Source organism: Lagopus leucura, unplaced genomic scaffold (assembly GCF_019238085.1).
Source record: "Lagopus leucura isolate 7727_CA_CO unplaced genomic scaffold, USGS_WTPT01 Super-Scaffold_73, whole genome shotgun sequence".
NCBI classification, from domain to species: domain Eukaryota; kingdom Metazoa; phylum Chordata; class Aves; order Galliformes; family Phasianidae; genus Lagopus; species Lagopus leucura.
The window spans coordinates 94,056,269-94,077,177 of NW_024962252.1; the positions used below are offsets into that span (position 1 = coordinate 94,056,269).

The 20,909-nt window shown below is 41.4% G+C and overlaps 2 protein-coding genes across 2 annotated transcripts in view; one reads left to right on the forward strand and one right to left on the reverse strand.

The window, feature by feature from the left end:
* Positions 1–9: 9 nt before the first annotated feature.
* Positions 10–20,909, reverse strand: part of TOGARAM2 (TOG array regulator of axonemal microtubules 2) — a 73,271-nt gene continuing 52,371 nt past the window's right edge. Inside the window, exons 22-24 of the mRNA XM_042895274.1 lie at positions 4,765–4,843; positions 1,225–1,287; positions 10–72 (exon numbers count right to left, since the gene is read on the reverse strand). The gene's annotated coding sequence lies outside the window, so the exon portion shown is untranslated. The remainder of the gene's footprint in view (positions 73–1,224; positions 1,288–4,764; positions 4,844–20,909) is intronic.
* Positions 7,084–15,002, forward strand: PCARE (photoreceptor cilium actin regulator). Its single transcript, XM_042895273.1, has 2 exons — positions 7,084–10,850; positions 14,873–15,002. The coding sequence occupies exons 1-2, from the start codon at positions 7,084–7,086 to the stop codon at positions 15,000–15,002; spliced, it is 3,897 nt and encodes a 1,298-aa protein (XP_042751207.1).

The window sequence follows — 20,909 nt, forward strand, 5'->3', positions numbered from 1 at the left end:
CGCCCCAGCGCTCCTCTGCACGGGCTTCGCGTTGCTTAAGCGGCGTAGGCAGTTCTGCACATCCTTGCGTGGCTGTAGAATAAAACGCGCAGCATTAAATACAGGTTGAAAACCGGTTTCACCCGGAAGCAGCTTGCAGCGGAGGTGGGAGCTCTCATCGCTGCTGGGTGCGGGCAGGGCTGGGAAGCAGCATGCTTAATCCTCTGCACCTGCCCTGCTCGCTCACCCACCCTGCTCAAAGCAGTCCTGGAAATTAAAGGCAGGTGCACTGCAGCTGGATCCATGGGCAAGCAGGGACCTAGTCCCTGTGTTCCATACTCTAAACCTGATAGTGATGTAGATCCAAAGATCAGTAAACAGAGATCCTGCAATGGAAAATGCAACTCCATACAACTGGAGCCCAGGCTACCGGAGGGGAAGAATCATAGATAATAACTTAGACAAATGCTGCTATATTTTACATTCCCATCTGGGTCACCGTGGCATAAATGTACCTGGTGTTTATAACCAGTCCTTTGGTTTTGTTTTTCCAGTGATAATTTTAATTGCAGTGGTGGAGGCAAGATGAATAATGGAAGCAACAACTGCAGATTACCTTGAAATGAAGCAGTGTGCAAGGCAAGAACTGGAAACTACTCAGCTCCCAGAGACTTGAAAACTGCAAGTAGAACAGGGAGAAGTGTGGCTGTGGGAGTAAACGTGATGCCAGAGATCGAGGGAAAAACTTCTTAGCTAGGTTTCTTACTTTGGAAGAGGGCAGAGAAAATTGTAACTTGGGTAGATGCACATCTGCTACGCTCACCAGAAGGGCACCTTAAAGAAGGAGTTTGAAGTATAACAAAATACATTGATATAAGTGAGATAAGCTTGATACCAGCTTGCACGTTTTGTGTGGTGCTTGATATTAGAATCATAGAATCCTTACAGTTGGACTAGATGACTCTAACTACCCTGCAATAAGCAGGGACACCACAGTTAGGTCAAGTTGTCCAGGGCCTTATCAAGCTTCACCTTGAAAGTTTCCAGGAACAGGGCATCAACAACATCACTAGACAATTTTAGGGCAGATACTAAATAATGGACAGCAGTTTGATAGGGAAATCATTAGCAATTCTGGAGCAGATTAGAATTCAAAAGACCAACAACATGGGTAAAGTGCAAGCACAGAGGGAAACAGTGCTCAGAGCAAAACTGAATGGAATGTATCAGGCTAGGGGAAATTACCAATGACATCCAGAGGTGTTCTTCTTGGAACTAATTCTTGTTTCATATTTCTCTTCAATGATTCTGGCAGGGGAAACAAAAAAAAAAAAAAAAAACCAACACTAAGTTGATGAGACAAAAGAAATGACAAGAATTGCTGTTAAGGAAAGGATGCATTTATGAGATAACTGTTATTACGAGATTATTATTATTATGAGATTATCTCATTATATGAAAGCAACTAAGAGACAGATGTGACTGTAGTCAACAGTTACTCAAGAAACACTGATGCCAATAACAATGGAATCACATTAAAAAGTAAATGGCTACCTTAGGACACATAACTTCCAGTTGTGTTCATGTTAGCAAGTTCTGCTGTCTCCTATGGGAAATCCTAACCAGTTGTGACTGCCCTTCCCTCAAAGATGGAGCTCATCTCATATGTTCACAGATGATTTCCTAGCAGAGCCGAGGAAAAGAACAGTCTATTTTAGGGGCTCACAAGAGCATGGCTTATTTAATGCAGCAAAATGAAAAGTGGGAGAGATGATTATGGTTGCTGTCTGCCATACGCTGTGGAGAATGGTGTATGAATTCAAAGTGAACACTGAATATGAGGATAAAACTGGGCATGGATAGTTTTCTGTTAGAAAGTGAAAGCAGGCAGCATCTAGCCAAGCATCTCAGGTTCATCAGAACCTTCTGGTTGTAGCAATGAAGGTAAAACCCAAACATTTTAGCCTGGAATAAATCCTTATGTCCTTGCGGCTGCAACCACAAGGGAGATCAGATACCATTGCTTGACAAAATGCCTGCACGTCCTGAGTTCCACTTACCAGCCCCACAATGGAAATTAAAAATAAAGCCCAGTTCTATGCCTCTTTACAAAATCTTTTCACAATATCAGGATGTGAGTCTAAATAAAATTCTGTCCAGCCTATCCTGTCTGACTCATTCTGTGATGCCATGGTCAGTACAGTTGCTGAGCACCTGGAGAGCTGTAATGGCTCAAACAATGAACTACAACCCCTCTCCCCACATCAGGAAGATAATGAAGAACAAAGCTCATGAGCAACAAAACTTTTTTTTTTTTTTTTTTTTTTTTTAATGTAAAGTACTATTTTGCTTTTATTTCTCTCCTTGAGCAGAAATAGGGCATTACTAACCACTTCCTTCACCTTCTCAAATGTTCACATCAGAAGAAAAGGGTCATTTAAATAGCTTTGGAAGACTTCAGCTTCCAGCAAAGCTACTCTGGAGCAAAGATCAGAATAATAGTGAGAATAGTGGAGCAGCAAGCACATTTGTAAGACGCTGAATGCTGCAGGAGCTGCCCTCAGTTAGGTGCCTAACAGGAAAGCTGTGTATACATGTGGCTTTTGCTTTGAGGCACCCTACAGGAGGAAGCCAATAAGAGTGCTTATCTTGATGTTCAGAGAACACCTGAGATGCTTTAGATAAGGAAACCTACTGTGGAGAGGCACAAAGCTTAACAGCTCCACTGTTTTCTACAGTGGCCTGGATTACTTTTTCAGGAATACAAGTCACTTCTAAACCTAACCTCTAAATCCATTTCCAAAACAACACAGCCACCTCCCAGCAGAAGTAACAGAACCAGCTGCCTGCCTGTTAAATTCTGTCACCTGATAGAAACTTGCTTTCCATGACGTTGCTCCACAACCACAAACCTGCATCCACTTGTAAGAACTGTTGCAGCTACCGCTGAGGCTAGGCCTGTCTCCTTTTAATTATGTAAATTTGCATAATTCTGGAAATCTGTATTTGAAACATTATTCTGTTTCCCACAATTCTTAGCTCTAACTTTTACATTCTGGCACTGCCTTAACCATTGAAAACAGCAGTGAACATCTGCCAGACAGCTGTCTTTTAAATACTGGGGGATTTGTAGGAATGAGTAATGATGATCAAGTGACCAGAATACTCCTTCCAAAAGCAGTGAGCACGTGTAAACGTATCTTACAAAATCACTGCTGACTTTGAGCAGTGTTAGGTCCCATATGATTTTGCTTTATTCCCGTGGGGCATCTGAGCAGTTAGCAGCCCCTGTACGGGCTGAACCACAGAAGTGCCTCTAATTTTCTACTAATATTTCTTCTGAATTTCCTGTTTGTTTAGTGATATCTAGACCAACAGTTTGAACACCCCTCTGGTTATATTCAATTTGCTGGTATTGAAAACAACACCACCACCACTCTTTAAAATTGTTATTATCACTGAAGCCCTCCATAATCTCTCAGTAAACAAAAATTCTCAGAAGTCATCCACAAATGCAAACCTTCACCTTTTAAGACCTGAAAGGAGCATTTATGCACATTCCTCTTTTAAATCCTGCAGCCTCCATTATCCTTTTTTTCTTGCTTCCATAATTTTTAGTCTACATTATTTGTTTCATACTGAAATTTCAGTTTCTATCAACAGATTCTCCCATCATCCTGCCTTGAAATCCATCCCACAGCTACTTCATGGACAACATCTCTGAAGGCTAAGTACCATACATCTCCATCCAGACTCAGGCCTCGTTCTTGCATTATAGTGCTTCTAGGCCCCTTTGCAGACTAGTATGGTTTTTATTATCTACTGCACCAGCTATTTCTGGCAGGATATAAGAATATTTAAGTTCTTCCCTGTAAGAGTGCCATGCAACCAAGCAGCAGTGAAAATATTGCCAATTTTAACAGGTGGAAGAAAGGGTATGAAAGAAGAAAAGGTATTTTAAATTAAATCCAACATTCAAGGGAAAGTCTCTGTTAATCCTTAATGATCTTACCATGCTTCTCCCCTAGGCTCTGTTCCTCAAACACAGTCCTATGTTCACATGGGGCACTTGTAAAATGACTCAAGTCTGCAAGTTCACAGGTAACAACGTGGACTCAGCCTTTTGATTTTTGTTCTGTAAATTGTAGCACTATAAGCCAAAGTACAGTAACTCTACCAGGAATTACATCAATGCATAGCACTCATGAACAACAGATGACAAATTCATCTCTTTACTTTAATGTCAAAAATACTTGCTTGTCACTCTCCTCACCAGTAATCTCTTCTACCACAGTTTTCACTTGCCATCTCTTCTGTTAAATTGCCATGAGGCAAAGCATTTTCTTCTGCATTTTCCATGTGGTAAAGCTTTTTGTTTCTGCTTTAAATACCTCAGACTTTCAACACAACATATATTTACTTAGTAACAAGAATATCAATGACAAATGCGGTTTCATAAGTGGTTGGAAACAGGCATAAAATTTCTTCTCTCTCACAGAAGCTAATAAGTTTAACAGAACATTGAAGTGGTTATACTACATAGAAGTGCAAGCAACAAAGTTAGGACAAAACACCTTGTTCAAACATGTTTTCTATTACTCAGAATCTCTAAAAATAAATAAATAAAACAGCGTAAGTTAATATTAGTTAATATTAATTGTAGAGTAAGAAATATGTAACCGTCATAAATCAGCCACTGTGAGCAAGCCACATGGTGGTGGGATGCAGAAGCATCTGGAGAATTAGCTACATGACTTGAAAGAAGCAGAGCCAAGAAATAATTACCTGATGTTTTCCAGAAATGCACTGAGGAACATGACCATCACATACATTAATTGCAATTAGTATGTCCCAGAAAAATTACCTGAGAGAAAGGAATAAACATTTTCTTAGGAGTCACTGGCATGCCTTCTTCCTTGTAAAACAAGTTAAGTTTGCTAATCCTGTTGAACAGAAGAAATGTGAATAAAGAGGCTACAGAAAGTAATTATTTTCCAGGAGAACAATCTGCTACAGCATCAAGGAATGAGTCATGTAAGCAGCTCATTCAAGTCTGAAAATGTTTTAGAGGCTTGGCAGTACGGAAACATTTTGGGGAAGCAGATGAGTTACCTGCAATCACACAGAAATTGCTAGAGAGAAGCAGAAGGCTTCTCCCCAGAGATAGGTTTAGCCACTCTTGTCTTCAATCTTTTCTGACACTGAGAAATTGATAACTTTGGTAGAAAAGCTACTCTTTGAAATTAAAAGATGAATTCATCAAACGTGAATGTTGAATAGGGAAACAGGAAGTCAGTGCTATTATCATCCAATATAGAATCATAGAATGGTTTGAGTTGGAAGAGTCCTTTATAAGTCATCTGATATAACTCCCCTAACATGAATAGGGACACCTACAGTTAGATCAGGATGCTCAGAGCCCTGTCCAGCCTGATACTGAGCGTCTCCAAGGACAGGGCATCCAGCACCTCTCTGGGCAACCTGTGCCAGTGCCTCACCACCCTTAACATAAAAATCTTCATCTTTATATCCAGTCTAAATCCTCCCTTCTTTTAGTTTGAAATCATTTCCACTTGTCCTGCATGTCCCCTTCTTTATTCTAGCCCCACTTTTGATACTGAAAGGCCGCTCTCAAGTCTCCCTGGAGCCTTCCCTTCTCCAGCTGCACAGCCCCAGCTCTCTCAGCCTAACTTTGCAGGGGAGCTTTTTCCATCCTTCGGATCACTTTCGTGGCCCAATTCTGGATGTGCTCCAGCAGGTCCACATCTCACCTCTACTGAGTACTCTTCATTTGGGCACAGTACACCAGGTGAGATCTCTTCTGCTTTGTCACAGGGTTCCACTTTTTGCTTTGGCTTCTTTAACTTCTTTTTCAGAAGTTAGGTTATCCTGGAGGTTGTTTTTCCAAGAAAAAGATGCAGCAAGTGGTAGCCAAACTAACAAAAGGAACAATCCTGTTTGGGGTTTTTAAGTGGTTTGAATAACTTCTTTATAGAAATGGGTCTATGTTTTTAATTTTTTTAAATTTATTTATTTTCCTTTTTTTTTTTTAAAGAGTTTTAACTCTTGAAGTTAATTCATTAAAAGAACCAGTCTCTGGCAGATGAGGAAGAAGTAAAGGCAAGCAAGTCACTTTTGTGCCTGTGAAGAATACATAAGCATTTTATTCCAAGAAACCCCAAGGAAGGAAAACCCGTGGGTTTTTTTGTTTGTTTTTTTTGTTTGTTTAGTTTTAGAGATCTATTATCTTATAGAAAAGAGTGTGATTCTTTTTTGTGGTCCTACCCATACATTTGAAAGACTGAAACTGATAGTTCTGCCTGAGATTTGTCTTTTTTTTTTTTTCACAAAATTAAAATACTGAAAAATATTGAAGTCCCTTGAAGCAGAAGCATAACAAGTACCTCTAACCCATTTGATTCTCCTTGTATTCTCCAGCTGCTACATACTCCATCAAGGTCATCTTTTTCTTGGTTAAGCAGTATCTAATGGCATTTGTGCACATGTTCAAGTAGTTTCTCTTCAAACAGGCTTCAAAATACAGTTTCTTCCTTTGGATCACTACATTCAATGATGCATTACAGTTTTGCAACAAGGAAAAGAAACAGGGACAGGTACCAAGTCCTCTTGCCACCCAATATAGTGCAGAAAAAAATCTGCCTATATAAATACAACATGGATGCTGACTGGTTGGTGCTTGCTTACCCTAATGAGCTTAAAGTCTTACTCGTAGTGGACATCTGTCAAGACAGAAGTGAGGCACGCAAGTCCTCTTAATCCATTAGCTCTAAATCCAGCAGAGCTTTCACACACCTTTTTTTTTTTTTTTTTTTTTTTTTTTTTGTATCAAAGAAGAAAACCTGTGTGGAAACATACAGAACATACAGTGGGACAATGCACGACTGCAAGACCAGATCCTGGACAGTGAGCATATGAGATTTCAAGGCAAACTACATCAAGAACTATCAACAAAACTGTGATGGAAAACTTGTGAGAAAAGGCCAGTCTACAGCTCGGGATGAGACAGTGAGTTTGATTCTTTGTTGTATTTTCTATAGTTATCTAGATTTTTAAATCAAAAATACAGCCAAAGACGAAGAAAAGATGGGCTGCACACCATCTCACAGTGAGATTGTCAATACTCTTGCAAGAAGTGGCCTCAAGGCTTTGAATAAGCCCAAAGGTGTTTTGCATATTGATCCAACAGATAAAGGAATTCCGCTGCTAGTTAAAGGTTCATCTTGCTACAGTTTTGATGAACTTCACCAATATGGGGTCCAGAGGAATGAATGCCTGATAGAAACCAAGGAGAAAACATCTGAGCGGGATAAGAGTGATCGTTTGCAGTGTTCTTCCAACTCTCATCCAAGGGTCCCCATTTCCAGGGAAGACAAAGTAATTGAGAGGACAGCCACAGAGGCTGAAGTTATATCCAAACTGATTGAATCTCAAAAACACATCACTGAGGCTATACAGATCAGAAAGCAAAGCTCCTGTGAATCGGAAGCATCAGTGTTCATTTTGGATAATAAGAATGAAAGCAATGCAAAGCAAATCCTAAAGAAAGGGAAGAAGCCAAAGAATCAGAAGTCAGCAAAACAAGGTCGACTCAGCAAAACTAAAGAAAAGTCCATTTTGTCCCCGTGTGAGACAGAGGAAAAGGTGGATTTCCCAGAACTGCTTGTTAAGGCTCATCAGAGTGCATATGCTTACTTAAATCCCAATCTTTCCAAGTATGAAGCAATACTTCATATGGCTGATCAGGCTGCCCAAACTCAGCTCTTCCTACAACAGATGGTAAGCTTCCTCGTGCTTCGCTTTGATGAAATCAACCAGCTCTTGGAAGAAATTGCTAATGATGGGGAAAATCTTCTCAAAAACGTGGGGGGGAATCTGGCATGGCCATCAGAAAAAGGTGATTTGAAGGAGCACCCTGATCTTCTGCAACAACTACTGCAATACACAATCAATAAAATGCAGTTACTGAATGGAACGCTAGCCTCTCTCACCTCCGATGCCCTGCAGGAGACATGCAACTACCTGCAGACCGCTGCAACCAACTTGGAAGGAAAACTGAAGGCAAAGCAAATGTTTGATGAGCGCCTGCTTCAGACAGTAAGGCTGCTTGAAGCCTCAACCATAGGGAACCTTCAGTTCCACGGTGATGACAGGACTCTCTGTTCTGAGGACAGTGGCATTGGTGTGGACAATGAATCCCTCAAAGACTTCAGTCCTTTCAGCCATCTTGGAGCACAAGCAAGCTTTGATTCCTCTGCACATGGTGTTCTGTCCCAGAAGCACAGCAGAATGATGGAGCATATCCACAGTGGGACAAGGCCACCAGGCACAGCCACATCTCATAACTCCACACTTGAAATGCATTTTAAAGATGTGCTTCATTCATCTGTACAGAGTAGAGAAGGAACTACTTGTCAGGGAGGAATACCGGAAGGTATTTCCACCATGGCACAAGATGCAAGCTTGAGTAAAAGCCACTCCTGTAACTCCTTCCAGTCTGACTCTACTCAAGAACATGAACGTTTCCAAGTTGGTGAATCAATAGATTTTCCTTCAGATGATGATGATGAAGGGAGCACCTTGGAGGAGGATGACGACAACACAAGTTTATCAGAAATGGGGAAGGATGCCCTGCCAAAGAGGCCCCAGTCTTCACCTGCAGTCACTGATAACACAAAAAGGCAGTCTATCAAAAGGACAGAAAATGCAGAAGCAGAGGAAATGATTCTGAAGATGAAAGATGCCATCAGTGAAAAAATCAAATTTGTCCCAGCTAAGTCTAGGCGTAAAGAGTGGATGGAGGATGAGAGTGGAACTGCCATCTTAACAGCAAGGCCCAGTACAGCAACAGGCAGACAGAAAACCTATGGTAAACACCGACGATCCCGGTCAGAGGAGTCCCTCAGAAGCCAGGCAGAGGACCCAACCCTCCTAGAGCTTCAGAGAACTCAAAAGGAGCTCAGCAAAAGGCTAGAAATGTTTTACGGAAAGAAGGAGACAGATAACACCAAAGAGCCTAGGAAACTGAGAACAACACGTTACTTGCAGGATGAGCAAGTTACTTCTAGGTCTTCTAGCAAACTGAAGGCATGCCTCTCAAAAAATTTCAGCATCCTGCCTAACCAGGATAAAGTCCCTTCGTACATAGTTGATCAAAATCCTGCCCATCAGCTGGATGAAAAAAGAGACAAGAAGCCTTTGAAAGCTACTATGCCCACCCAGGAGACGTCATCAGGGAATGAAGAAAACAAGCCTTCTGGAACTCAAACGCTCAGTGGCAGCAGTTGTGCCCCCCGCCAGTCTGTCAAAAAGCTCATTGAAACATTCAGTCCCACTGATGAGTTTGGAAAAGCCACACCTTTGAAATCTTTAGGACCAGTAAAATGTGTCAGAAAGTTTGGACTTCCAGTCATCCCACCCACTGTTCCCTTTCAGAGAGGCCTAATGCCTTTGAATGTTAAACATCGCATTTCGCCAGTAGAAGGCACAAACCTTTCAAACAACAGTGGAGTTTGTTCTAACTTTCCAAATGCCTTTCCTCCTATACCAGCAGCAGCAGAATTAAGCAAGGACACAAAGGAAGAGACAGATGAAGATATTGAGAACTTGCCACCGCCACCCCCTGAAATGCTCATAGACAGTACTTTTGACTCCTGTGAGATGGAAGAAACTGCAAGAATAGAAGGAAGCTCATCAGAAGATGCCAAAAAGCCTGCCAAAACAGAATTTCAAGCTACTAAGAGAACACAAGTCTCCCCAAAAATGAGGGCCTCTCTTCAGTTCATTGACTTATTACCAAGCAAAAATATCAATGGCCCCAATGTGGCTGCTAACAAAGTTCTAAGGAACAGTGAACCAAGGGATGATAAACTGCAGATATATTCTCTGGAGTTGAACCCTACCAATGTGCACATCCCTAGTCAGGAAGAGATATTAGCGACCCAGAGAAAAGAGGCTGCAGATTTGTACAAGCAAACGCATAAAATTATTCCTCTTCAAAATCCCAGCGGGGTTTCAAAACCACACAGCAACAGCTCAGAGAGCATGGAGGCCAATTCACCCACAACTTCAGTGCCGCACCAGAAGCACAGCTCTCCTGACTCTCTCAGGAGAAACGAAAAAGGCTCAGCGTTCTCCAGGAGGGTGTCCCCAGCGAGAACCCCTCCTTCTTCTCCACCAACTGAGAAACGGCTTTTCAGCCCTCCAACACATCATAGACACTCTCTGCAAGCTTTTAGCAGCCCCCAGCCCAGCTCGCCCACCATGCAGAGGAAACCCAGCCCCCCTGCCAGCCCCAGAGCACCCAGCCCTCCCTCACAGAAGAAGCTGCCCTCTCCACCGGCCCAGCGCAAACTGCTCAGCCCTCCTGCAGAGCATAAGCAAAGCTCATCAAGCCCACACCGGCCACCAGGCCCCCCAGCATACCGCCGTGACACAGCCCCTGCTCCATTTCCCATCACCCCATCCCCACCAACCTCCCCATCTCGCTCCTACAGAGGATCAAGAGCAGGTCTGGATGCCGGGGATGAGCCCCAGCCTTCCTCCACCAAAAAGGGCAGCAACGTGCATTCAATATTTTGCCCAGCCACCTCTTCCTTATTTGAAGCAAGACCTCCACCAGCACCCAGCAAACCCTCAGAGGAGGTCACGGGTCAGCCTGAAGCTTCAAAACCTTCCCAAAAGAGCAGTCTGCTTTTCCAGCAGCTGGGAGCTCGAACCAGAAAGCTGTCCCTGAGCGCTGCCAATCCTCAGCCATTTGTGAAGAGAAGTTTCTCCGACCGTCGACCAGGGGTCCGGTTCTTCCTTCCAGCTCCTGTGTCAGCTGCCAGTGAACCCGCTCTTAACCAAGCAAGGTAAGAATCTTTCAATTTTACATCAGGACAGTAGAAATATTGTATTGTGTTGGCTCTATAAACTCCTGATGGGAATTTATTGTCTTTAAGAGATTCCTCAGAAAAGTTCTCTGTTCCTATATGTGACAGATGGCTGGGGAAAGACAACATCATCTTGCCCCAGATTTCTATAGACGCCTGTCAGAGTAAAGGGAACAGCTAACCTTGCACAGCTTGCTCAGGCATTACACTGCAACCAGAGAAAGTTCAGTGTTGGGTTCGTGGTATTGAATTTCCCTTATTCGCTTGGGGACTAAGAACATCCACATTCAATTCTTAAAAGCTATGGAATAGCCCTCAGGTGATAAACGTCTTTAAATAACTGTGAGAAAATAGGCTGGGGTGTCTTAACTAGCATCAGCTTCTAAGCCAGTAAACTGCTCAACAGAAATCTATGTTAAAATATTTCAAATCAACTGGCAAGAATAATGTGCAGATGTAAACATCTGTATGACTATAATTATAGCCGAAACTTAGAGCTTGTTGTGTAGGCTTTCAGATCGAGGCACTAATGCCAAGTCTGGTGGTTCCAGAGATCAAATTCAGTTTTCAAAGTGGAGAAATTTCACATGGCTTTCAGGGATTCACTGTTATGAAAGCATTAGATACAAGAAATTCCATCTTTGCAACCACTGGTGGACATTTTTGAAATACCTGGGCTTGACTTTAAATTTTCTCTATCAGTTAAAAAGAAAAGCAAATAAGCTATAAAATACATGTGAGTATTTGGGAATAGTTAAAGATCAGGGTAGCTGTCTGGAAGTACAAAATGTTGTTATTCTAGTTTCTTAGCATCTTAGGATGTTTTAGCCCATTAAGCTTTAAGCTACACAAGAGGATTAAGACCCTTCCCAGGCAGGCTTTCCTCACATGAGGAATATTTTTACTCTTGCTGCAGAAGAGCTAAAATCACACAGATTGTCCCCATGAGTAGAGCTTGCAAGATCAAGCCCAACTGGAAATAAAATTGCACTTACAAATGCACAAACATACCCTGCACTGAGTGCAGAGACACTTAACTATACTGAAATCAAGTGTACAGGCATTCTCTTCCCAAAGACAGGACAAGAACCACACTCACAGTAGAGGAATTAGCTAAACAAAAGGAGCGAAAGCTGCTAGGAGACAGTTTTGCATTCTGGATTCTAATTTTGTGTTACATTCTGACATTTGAAGATCATCTGAAAGTTGTCTACATTGCTGTTGGGATTTCTGCTGTTATGCGTGGTGTGAAGCCAGCTTTGTCTACTCCAGTGCCCACTAGAATTAATTAATGTTTTTCCAAGGCAGCTTTGTATCAAATATTTTAAGACAGAAGTCCTGGGAGTTTTATGGCTCAATTTTAAGAACAGTCTACTATAAATTGTTAAATAATTCATGCCTCAATGGTGTGTGTTATCTCTCTATTGTAGTCTGTCACAACGCAGACAGTAGTATGAAGAAAAACCACTGTAAATAAAATCATCCCCCCATCATGAAAAATATGGTATCTAATGTTATTGATATACATCATTTCTAGTCATTTTAGAATAAATATATCCTGAGCCAAATTCAACTTATCACTTATATAAACAGAGATCAAACGTTGTCCTATTGAGTCAGCTCAAATTTATATCACTGTAAACAGAAGGGAAACTGAGCCCATTCATTACCATGTACTCTGACTCAAGATTCAATATGCTATTGTTTGCTTTCTTACAGTTAAAATAAGCTGCCTAGAATTGACTTTTACAGACCTTGCTTTGGCGTAATACAGATATCACAGCAAACGTGCTGATGGGCAGAGAAGGGCTATTTTAGGAAGCAGCACATAGCAGAAGCTCTGAGAGCCCCTCACATCACTGCTGCCTGTCTCTTCACTGAGCTCTGAGCAGCTGCCACAGCTGTGAGCACCTCACACCATGTGCAGATGCTGATCCTTGCTGTTATAGCAGATGCCACTCCAGAATAACCACCACACTGATCCATATTTCTCCTTCCAGTTTTTAAGCCATGCAAGGCTTCCTCTGCTTTGCAATTCACTCTGCTAACAAAGGACAATTTCAAAAAACATCTCCCTCAAACATGTTATATTCCTAAAACTCTTCATTCTGACAGCGTTTGCATCTGGTCTCAAATCGCATGCTATTCCCACCTAACTCTCAGTGTCCTTTCCTTCCTTCCTTCCCTTGCTCTCCCTCTCCTCTTCAAGTTCAACAATGCTTCTGTGCATGCGAGTTTTTGTAAGTTCTATGAGCATTTTCATTCCTTATTTACAGGAGGGAGGGGAGACAGGCAAAGCTGCAGGGGCATCACACTTGCATAGGTAAAGAAGTTTGAAAATTGGCAGTGTAGCCAGTTTCTCCCATGCTTGTGCAGACTCCGTTTTTCCATTTCCAGATATATCACTCAATTTTCCATGCCCAAGTAAAACATCCAATTTCTGGGAAAATACTAAATATAATCTGCCAGGAGCTTGTATGAACAACACATTTCAGTGAGTCATCAGGCAGCCCTTTCTCACCTACCCCATTTTAACAGCAACAACAGAAGCAGCAGCAGCTTCCATTCAGCTGCATTGCCAGGCACTAGATATCACTGCTACACACAGATTTGCATCTGCCACATGCTCACTGCTCCTCTAGAAGGCAAGAAGTGCTTCTTTTCCACGTATGTCTGCTGCCCATCCTGTGCTATAAGAAATACCAGGACTTAACACATCATTAGCCTTAAAAAATTATAGCTTTTGTACTTAGTATTAGAGTATCTGGACTATACTTTCAGTTTCAGATTTCAGTTTCTATGTTAAGCAACTACTAGTCGAACAAATCAAGTAGAACATGAGTTCCTGTTTGAACTGACTGTGGATGGATTGAAGTGAGCTAACTTTGCTGGTTCCTATGCTTGGTTATTTGACAATGATCAACAGTTATTGGTATATTATCAAGGCATAACATTTACGATTGTTCTGCTTATAGAAATCCTGTTAACCTGTATTACACAAAACTCAAATGCAGTTAAAATAATATTTCATTGAGACTGCTAATCTTCCAAGTGGTAGACCAGAAATGGAAGAAATGCTATTGCCATTAAGATATTGTTCAAGAAAGTCTTGGCAAGGGACTTCATTCATTGAACCAGGCCCAAAGCAAGTATCCGAGTGCAACTTCTGCATTTGGGGGTCATCTGAAGCTGGATTAGTTTTGTGACTGGAAATCTATCACAAAGCTCTTTCATCTAGCCTTTCAAATCCCTGTAGTTCTAGCAGATAGAATAGGAAGGTAAAGCTTGCCTACAGTCAAAAGTGAATTCAGTTTATCAGTTCTTGTGCTTAAAATACAATAATGATTTTGGATAACTCTGGGGTATTTCCTTATGCTTAGCTTAAACTCTTAATTAGCTAAAGCAAGATGGAACAAATCTCAGCATGAAGGCCTGCAGACTGAGATATCCATGACTAGCTCTTTTGCAATAGTCACTCTTGATTCACAAAGTCTCTGTGCCTCTAGAGATTGCTTCTTTGATGTCAAGAACATCACTTGTACTCTGTCTCAGTTTTCCTGTTTGTAAAGGGGCAGATTTATGCCACCAGATCACATAGCATGGCAACAGGATGGCATCCTCAGAAGTCGCTGTAACCATGCAGGTGTATAACAGAGGTAAGACCTTTTGTCCAGCAGAGTCTGAGTTTGGAAGAAGACTTCTCACTCAAATTAGTCTCCATCTGCAAGTGAATCTAGATTCATACTGATTCCCTGTTAAACATTTTAAACGTTTACTTTCCAAGGAAGTTTTGGAAGGGGAGAGAGAGCACAGTGTGTTTGGCATCACAGAAGAGGGAATGTCTGTAGAGCATATGCAGAAAGCATGTACACAAAAGGAGATAGGCAGTTACGTAGTACTGTGCAGCATTTGTGCCTCGTGAGTTAACATGGCCTAATCAGTGTTGTTTTGAAGAATAACAATTCATTAGCCTCTTAACTTGAGCATCTTTTCTTCTGCAGCATGGATGAGAGCCCTAGAAAAGCAGGCGACTCTTGGAGCAACCCTTGTGCCCCTGAAATCAAAGAGTCCAACAGATCTGCTTCCCACCCGGAGCTCTACATCGTGGGCCAGAGGCTGCAGAGGGACTGACCGCAGAGGTATGAGCAAGGCCTGAGGTCTGCAGGAGGGAACAGCCTTACCCAAGCCTCCAAAATGCTGCTCCGTTATTTTTAATCACAAGGAAACAATATGATGGCATTGCATCTGAAAACCCAAACCTCTTGACCTCCAGAGGAAATACCAGAGTGGTAACCAGCTGCTTCTCCTTCTGGTTGCAATTCAAAGGTTTGCTTTCAGCAACAGAAATGCTTGCCAGTTCTGCAAGTCTGAGGCAAACCAATTCAGTATTTTCATTCCCCTGGGTTTGCTCAGCGCAGAGCAGAGGAGCTGAGCAGGGGCCTCATGGCAGCTGCAGCTCCTGACAGGGAGCGGAGGGCAGCGCAGAGCTCTGCTCTGTGTGACAGCTAAAGGGACGGAACAGTCGAGAACCAACTGAATTCTACTGCAAAATACAAATGGCTTCAGCAAAGTCACAACTTCACACTAGGTTATTTATGAACACTTACATGGAGAGAAAAAGGCCAAATACAAGTTAAAGCAAAAAATAACCCTTTTTATTTCCAAGGGATATTAGCAATGTTATTTCCTCAAAAAGACTTTGATCTTCTAAAGCATCTTTGATTACCCTGTAATCTCATCATCTCTAGTTCTCAGGATACAAGGCTTAATCCTGATTAGAGTAGTTTTGTAACAGCCTAATCAAACATCCTGAGGCACTTAAGGACATGTTAAAAAAAAAAGAAAAAAGAAAAGCGAGAATCCTGTTCCCTCAGAAAGAGGTTGATATTCCAGTTGACACAGTTTGAATGGATTTGCTGTGACTTCTAGGCAGGTTCTTGCTAATGAAAACACGAGGTACCGACATCTGGTTAATCACAGGCTGGTATAGCACCCACTAAAATACTTCCATAATTTACTGGATTTTACTCAAAGAACTAGTTTGTCATCAGAATTAAGATGTAACTTTTTAATTTACCTAATTTGACTTGATTTTATATGCTACTTCAGGGACAGAAAAAGATCCAGAAAAAGACCCATTTCTAGTCCTGCTTTGGTGGGAATAGCTTTAGTTTTTCCTACAGCTTTCATGATGAACGCTTCATCTACGTACAGAATTTTTAACCCTTTCCCTTTTTAACCACCTTCATGATGGGGGAATTAAGGCTTGCCTTAAGCTGTACAAGGGACCCCTTTGTCTACTGAACACCTCTGAGTTTTACTACAGTGCCTTCATCACAACCATCCATCTTCAATAAACTCAGTGCCATTTTATACCACATAAAAGGAAACCTTAACTGTAGTATTTAAGATGAAGTATTACAAAGAAATAACTCATAGCATATCAATGCTTTGGATCATCAGGGGTTTGTGAGCTTGAGGTGACAAAAGTAGCTGTACCCAAGGTGTACATGTAGGAGATGTCAACAGACCCACATTGTGATCACACAGAGAGATACATCATTCCCTATTAAACAGCAAAATCAACAAGGAGATACTGCAAGGCTCCTCAGCAAAGCAAATTCTGCAGGTCAGTTTTCCCCCTCATCAGAAGTTTTGTCTACTCCCACTGCATTAAAATTAGACATTTTGTATGCATTTTGGATTTGTCTATTCTGGTGTCATTAGCTGTCAGAACAGAAATAAACCAGAAACACGACAACGGAAATCTGGCACTTTGCATGCCTAAATGTAGCTTTGAAGATGAAAATGCAAGAGTGGGGGCGCAACTTGTGCTCAGTTGCTGCAATCATTTCAGCCCTTCATGTCTTAATGCTGAAATGTCTCAGCATCCACAATGGATGATAATTGAAAGTGTATATTTATGCCCCCTGAGCAGCAAATTCTTCTGTAGAGTAAGAGCTACAGCAGCACATAGAGAAACACTACAGCGATCAAGCTGAAACCTGCTCACACCTGTGCTGGCTGGACATGAATTCAGCCAAGCCACTTTCCCCTGATTAAAATAAGGCTCTCTTGAAGACATGTCACATAAACCATCATCCCAGTACAGCATCTGTTCCAGTTTTGGGTAAGATCATGTCATCAGTACGCTCATCGCAACCATAGTCCCACCTGAACACTGCAGCTGTTGGGGGATTCTAGCGTTGCCCTAAGGACGTTTGTTGCAGCAAACTGAGCGTTATATTCAAGAAACAGAGCTTCTCCAGTGGTGATCTACAAATATCTGTATCATGAACTCATGACTACGTATAACTAGAAGGTTCTCTTCAGTGCAGGACCCTTGCAATGAGGTGTTAAACTTCAGCTCGTATTGCAAGTATGAAGTTGAGAGTAACTAGTACATAGAAAACAACAGCATGACCGATCACTTTTTAAAGAAGTGTTATTGTTTGTTTGTTTGTTGTTGCATTACAGATTTTTTTAATATCATTTCCATTTTTCCTAAATTCAATGTTTCTGAAATACAGTTGTTATTAAGACCATACTCAATTTCAAGATGTATTTTTTACTGATGTAAATAAATCAGTTTTATACACAGGTTATGAGTTTGTGCCTTACATTCTGTCTGAAGTTAGCACAGTCCTCAATGTTATGCCATTGATTCCTTACTTGGTGCACTAATGAGTGCCCTCTGCCATAAAAAGTCCTTTTGCTTCATTCCTTCCCACCCAAATACAAGTTTGTCTTGTTTTGTGTTCCACTGGTATATCAGATAAAACAGATTATATTTTCATTCTGCAAATACGTATTTTTGGGCTACAAAGTCCAGCCTGGACACCAACAGACCAGAACAGAGGTCAGCTGTGCTTCCACCTTTTCCTCTTCTAATTTAGCTTGAACTACCTGGCAATTCAGAGCTCTCCCTTCAGAGCTTCTACATAAAACCACAGCAAATCCAAGGTAAGGGTTAAAGCCATAGCACACCTGTTGCACTGCAGTCTCATGCAGAAGGGCCGAGCACATAGTAAAGCAGTATCAGTTTCCCAGCCAGGACTTCATAGCTGCAAAACTAGCAGCTAACAGCTCTATGCTATGCTTCATCTGCAGACCTTTGACAAGCTGACAGCTGCCTTTGCTTCCAGGGAAACTACTCAAAGCTGAAGCCTTTAATGGACTCATCATTTCATACTCTCAGCATCTGCGGATGACCCAAAAGTACTATACACCTCCAGTTACCTTATTTGACTTCAAGACTTATCCCAGATATTAGCAACACATTTCATAATTATTTGTGAAGTCTTATTATTAAGATGAATATTCTGAGAATTTATACCTTTTAGCAGAAATCACAGTACAGAGATAAAATAACCTGTTCTTACTGCCACAGTTCATCACTGCAGAACTGGCAACACTTACTGAAGAGATACTCCTCTAGATTAACAAGTCATGAAACCTCCCACATCAGATAAACTTCAGAGTCATCATGACTGCACCATGCACATTGCAGGTATGAACTTCAAACTGAGATTTTGGTCTTGCTGTGCAAGAAGATACTTGGTTTATCTTCACAACAATACATTGGGTTATCTAAAAACCTAGCGCAAAGGTAGCAAGTCCTTCCCACTGCTCGCTTTGAATGAATAACAAAAATATTTGTCAAAAAAAAGAATGTCCAGATATGGTCAGTAAGTGCTCAGAGGAAGATCAATCAAGACCAGGATCACGTTATCTTTCTGATCCCTTTCCATTCATCTCATGTATGCCTGCCCTGCAGCTATCCTGTACCACCACTGCTTGCACCAGATCATCTGCAGCCTTCACAGGTTCAACTGCTGTCCCCTTCACTGATTTTCCAAATTTCAAAAAAACTCATCATATTCTTCCCTTTTTCTTTACCAGTACAAAATTCTGAGTGCATTAAGTAACCCTATGAGGATTTCTGGAGACGATCTAGAGTACACCCTTAAAAAACGTTATTTTAAAGGAGAAAGGCAATAAGCTTATCTTGCTCCATACAAATCCCTCCTGCTTCAATAAAGTTTTCCTTAAGGCATAGATGAGCTGATTATACAGCAATTAAAAAGAAACCAAAAGCTTTTGATGCTTCAAGATTGAGCCACTGGGTCCTTACTATATGAAAGAATCAAAGCTGAAGCTTAAGGATGCTAACAGAGACCCGTATTTCCCTACAGCATCACTGTAAAGCTATGACTTCCCAGACTTTCCACCACAAAGATAAGCCCCTAGGCCAAGATCACTCTAGAGATAAAACCTAAACCAAGAAATTCACTAGCTGCTCAGTTTTTAAAAGCAAGTTTGAGGCAATCTAGTAGTGCAATTTCCATCCTGCAACCTTACTTCCTCCTGAACCTTCTTAAACTGGGCTTAAATTTAATACCTCTTACTTTCTAACTGGAAATTAAGCCTGCCAGAGCAATATAATCACTTGTTTTTAAAAACTTTTCTCTCCACACTGTGAAGCTTTGTCTTTTTGAATGCAAATATAGTTAACGCATGGGCAATCAGGGCACAAGGCAACACATGTTTCTGGATTATTCCGGATACTGACATTTTTAAATCAATAGCCCAATATCCACATAGGTCCCTTTATTTTGTACTTCAGAGAGAACATATGCATGTACACGTGTGCATTTATCATCATAACAGCTACAGCATGGAAATGTGTTCTCCATATTGCAGTTTTCTCCTGTGGATAACCCAGGGAACACCAAGAGTGCCCTCCTGTCCCACAGATCTGCAGCCAAGCAGCCAGTAAGACACAGCAGTCTTGGTGGGCAGTTTCCTATTCCTGAGCCTTAGACAAATTTCATATCACAGCAATCCATATAGTCAACAGCAACTAGTAGGGAAGAGTCCTAGGGTGCAAAATAATGTAATCTAGAAAATACTATAGAAAATTTAAAAAATAATAGCATATTCTTCAAACTAAGAAACCTCCACTCTTCTACTTCTCCTAGAAACAGCAAAGAAACCACATGCTGCAAACTCTAAGCTCTGCTAGCCCTGACAAGGCAGAGATTTTCTATTTCTACAGCATTCTCTTATTCCCTTGACAGCCAAATAACTAGATTAGCTTTTACACAGAGGGACACAAAAAAAAAAAAAAATACACTACCCTCTGCAAACACCACAGCACTAGGAATGCAGGAGGCATTCAGATGCTCAGCGCATTCCCAGTTTCCCCCAGCAGACCAATGGCTCTGCATCTCTACTCTCTACTCCCAACATACAGTGAAGGTTGCTGTGACCTCTTCAGATGCTGTTTACAGACCAGCAAAAATAGAAAGGCATTTCTCTAAATAAACAGCAAGCTAATAACTTTAAGAGTAATTTGATAGGTTTGATTTAGATTGCTTTCAGCCAAAATGAGACCAGGACCTGTACGAGCCTCTCTAACCTTTCTGATAATTTCCAGGAGACTGATACTTTCAGAACTACAAAGCAACAGTACTGAGCCTGAACCTCTCCATTCACCCATTTGTGCACAACAAATCAGTTCTGTGAAAAGATGAGCAGCACTGAAAGCTAGTGAGGTACCCAATGGATCCAATCATCTTGACTCAAATTTCCCTTTCCTCCAAAATTTGGATAGAACAGATCCAAGATGGAAGCTACAACTGAATTTAGTTTGCAAATCAAGCACATTATCAGTCTTCAAAAGCGTCAGAAAGCGGACCCTGCATCATCCACACTCATTTATATGCATGTTTGAAGACTATAAATGCTTCTGGCATGAAAGAGAAATGACTTTAAAAATAAAATGCCATCCTACAAACTGTATGGTTACCACCTAGCCACTGAGTTTCACTACCTTTACTATTATGTATTATGAAGTTTGGAGAGAATACTGGAATATTGGGCAGGTAATTTCCATAATTGCATCCCCAGGGAAAACCTTGAAAGGATGCGTTCACTATGCTGGTAATAGCAAGCCTACCTGCTCACAGGCTGAAACAGGGATTCTTCCCTGTGATTTTGTCTACCTCCCCTGAGCTTTATGCAAAGGGCAGGATT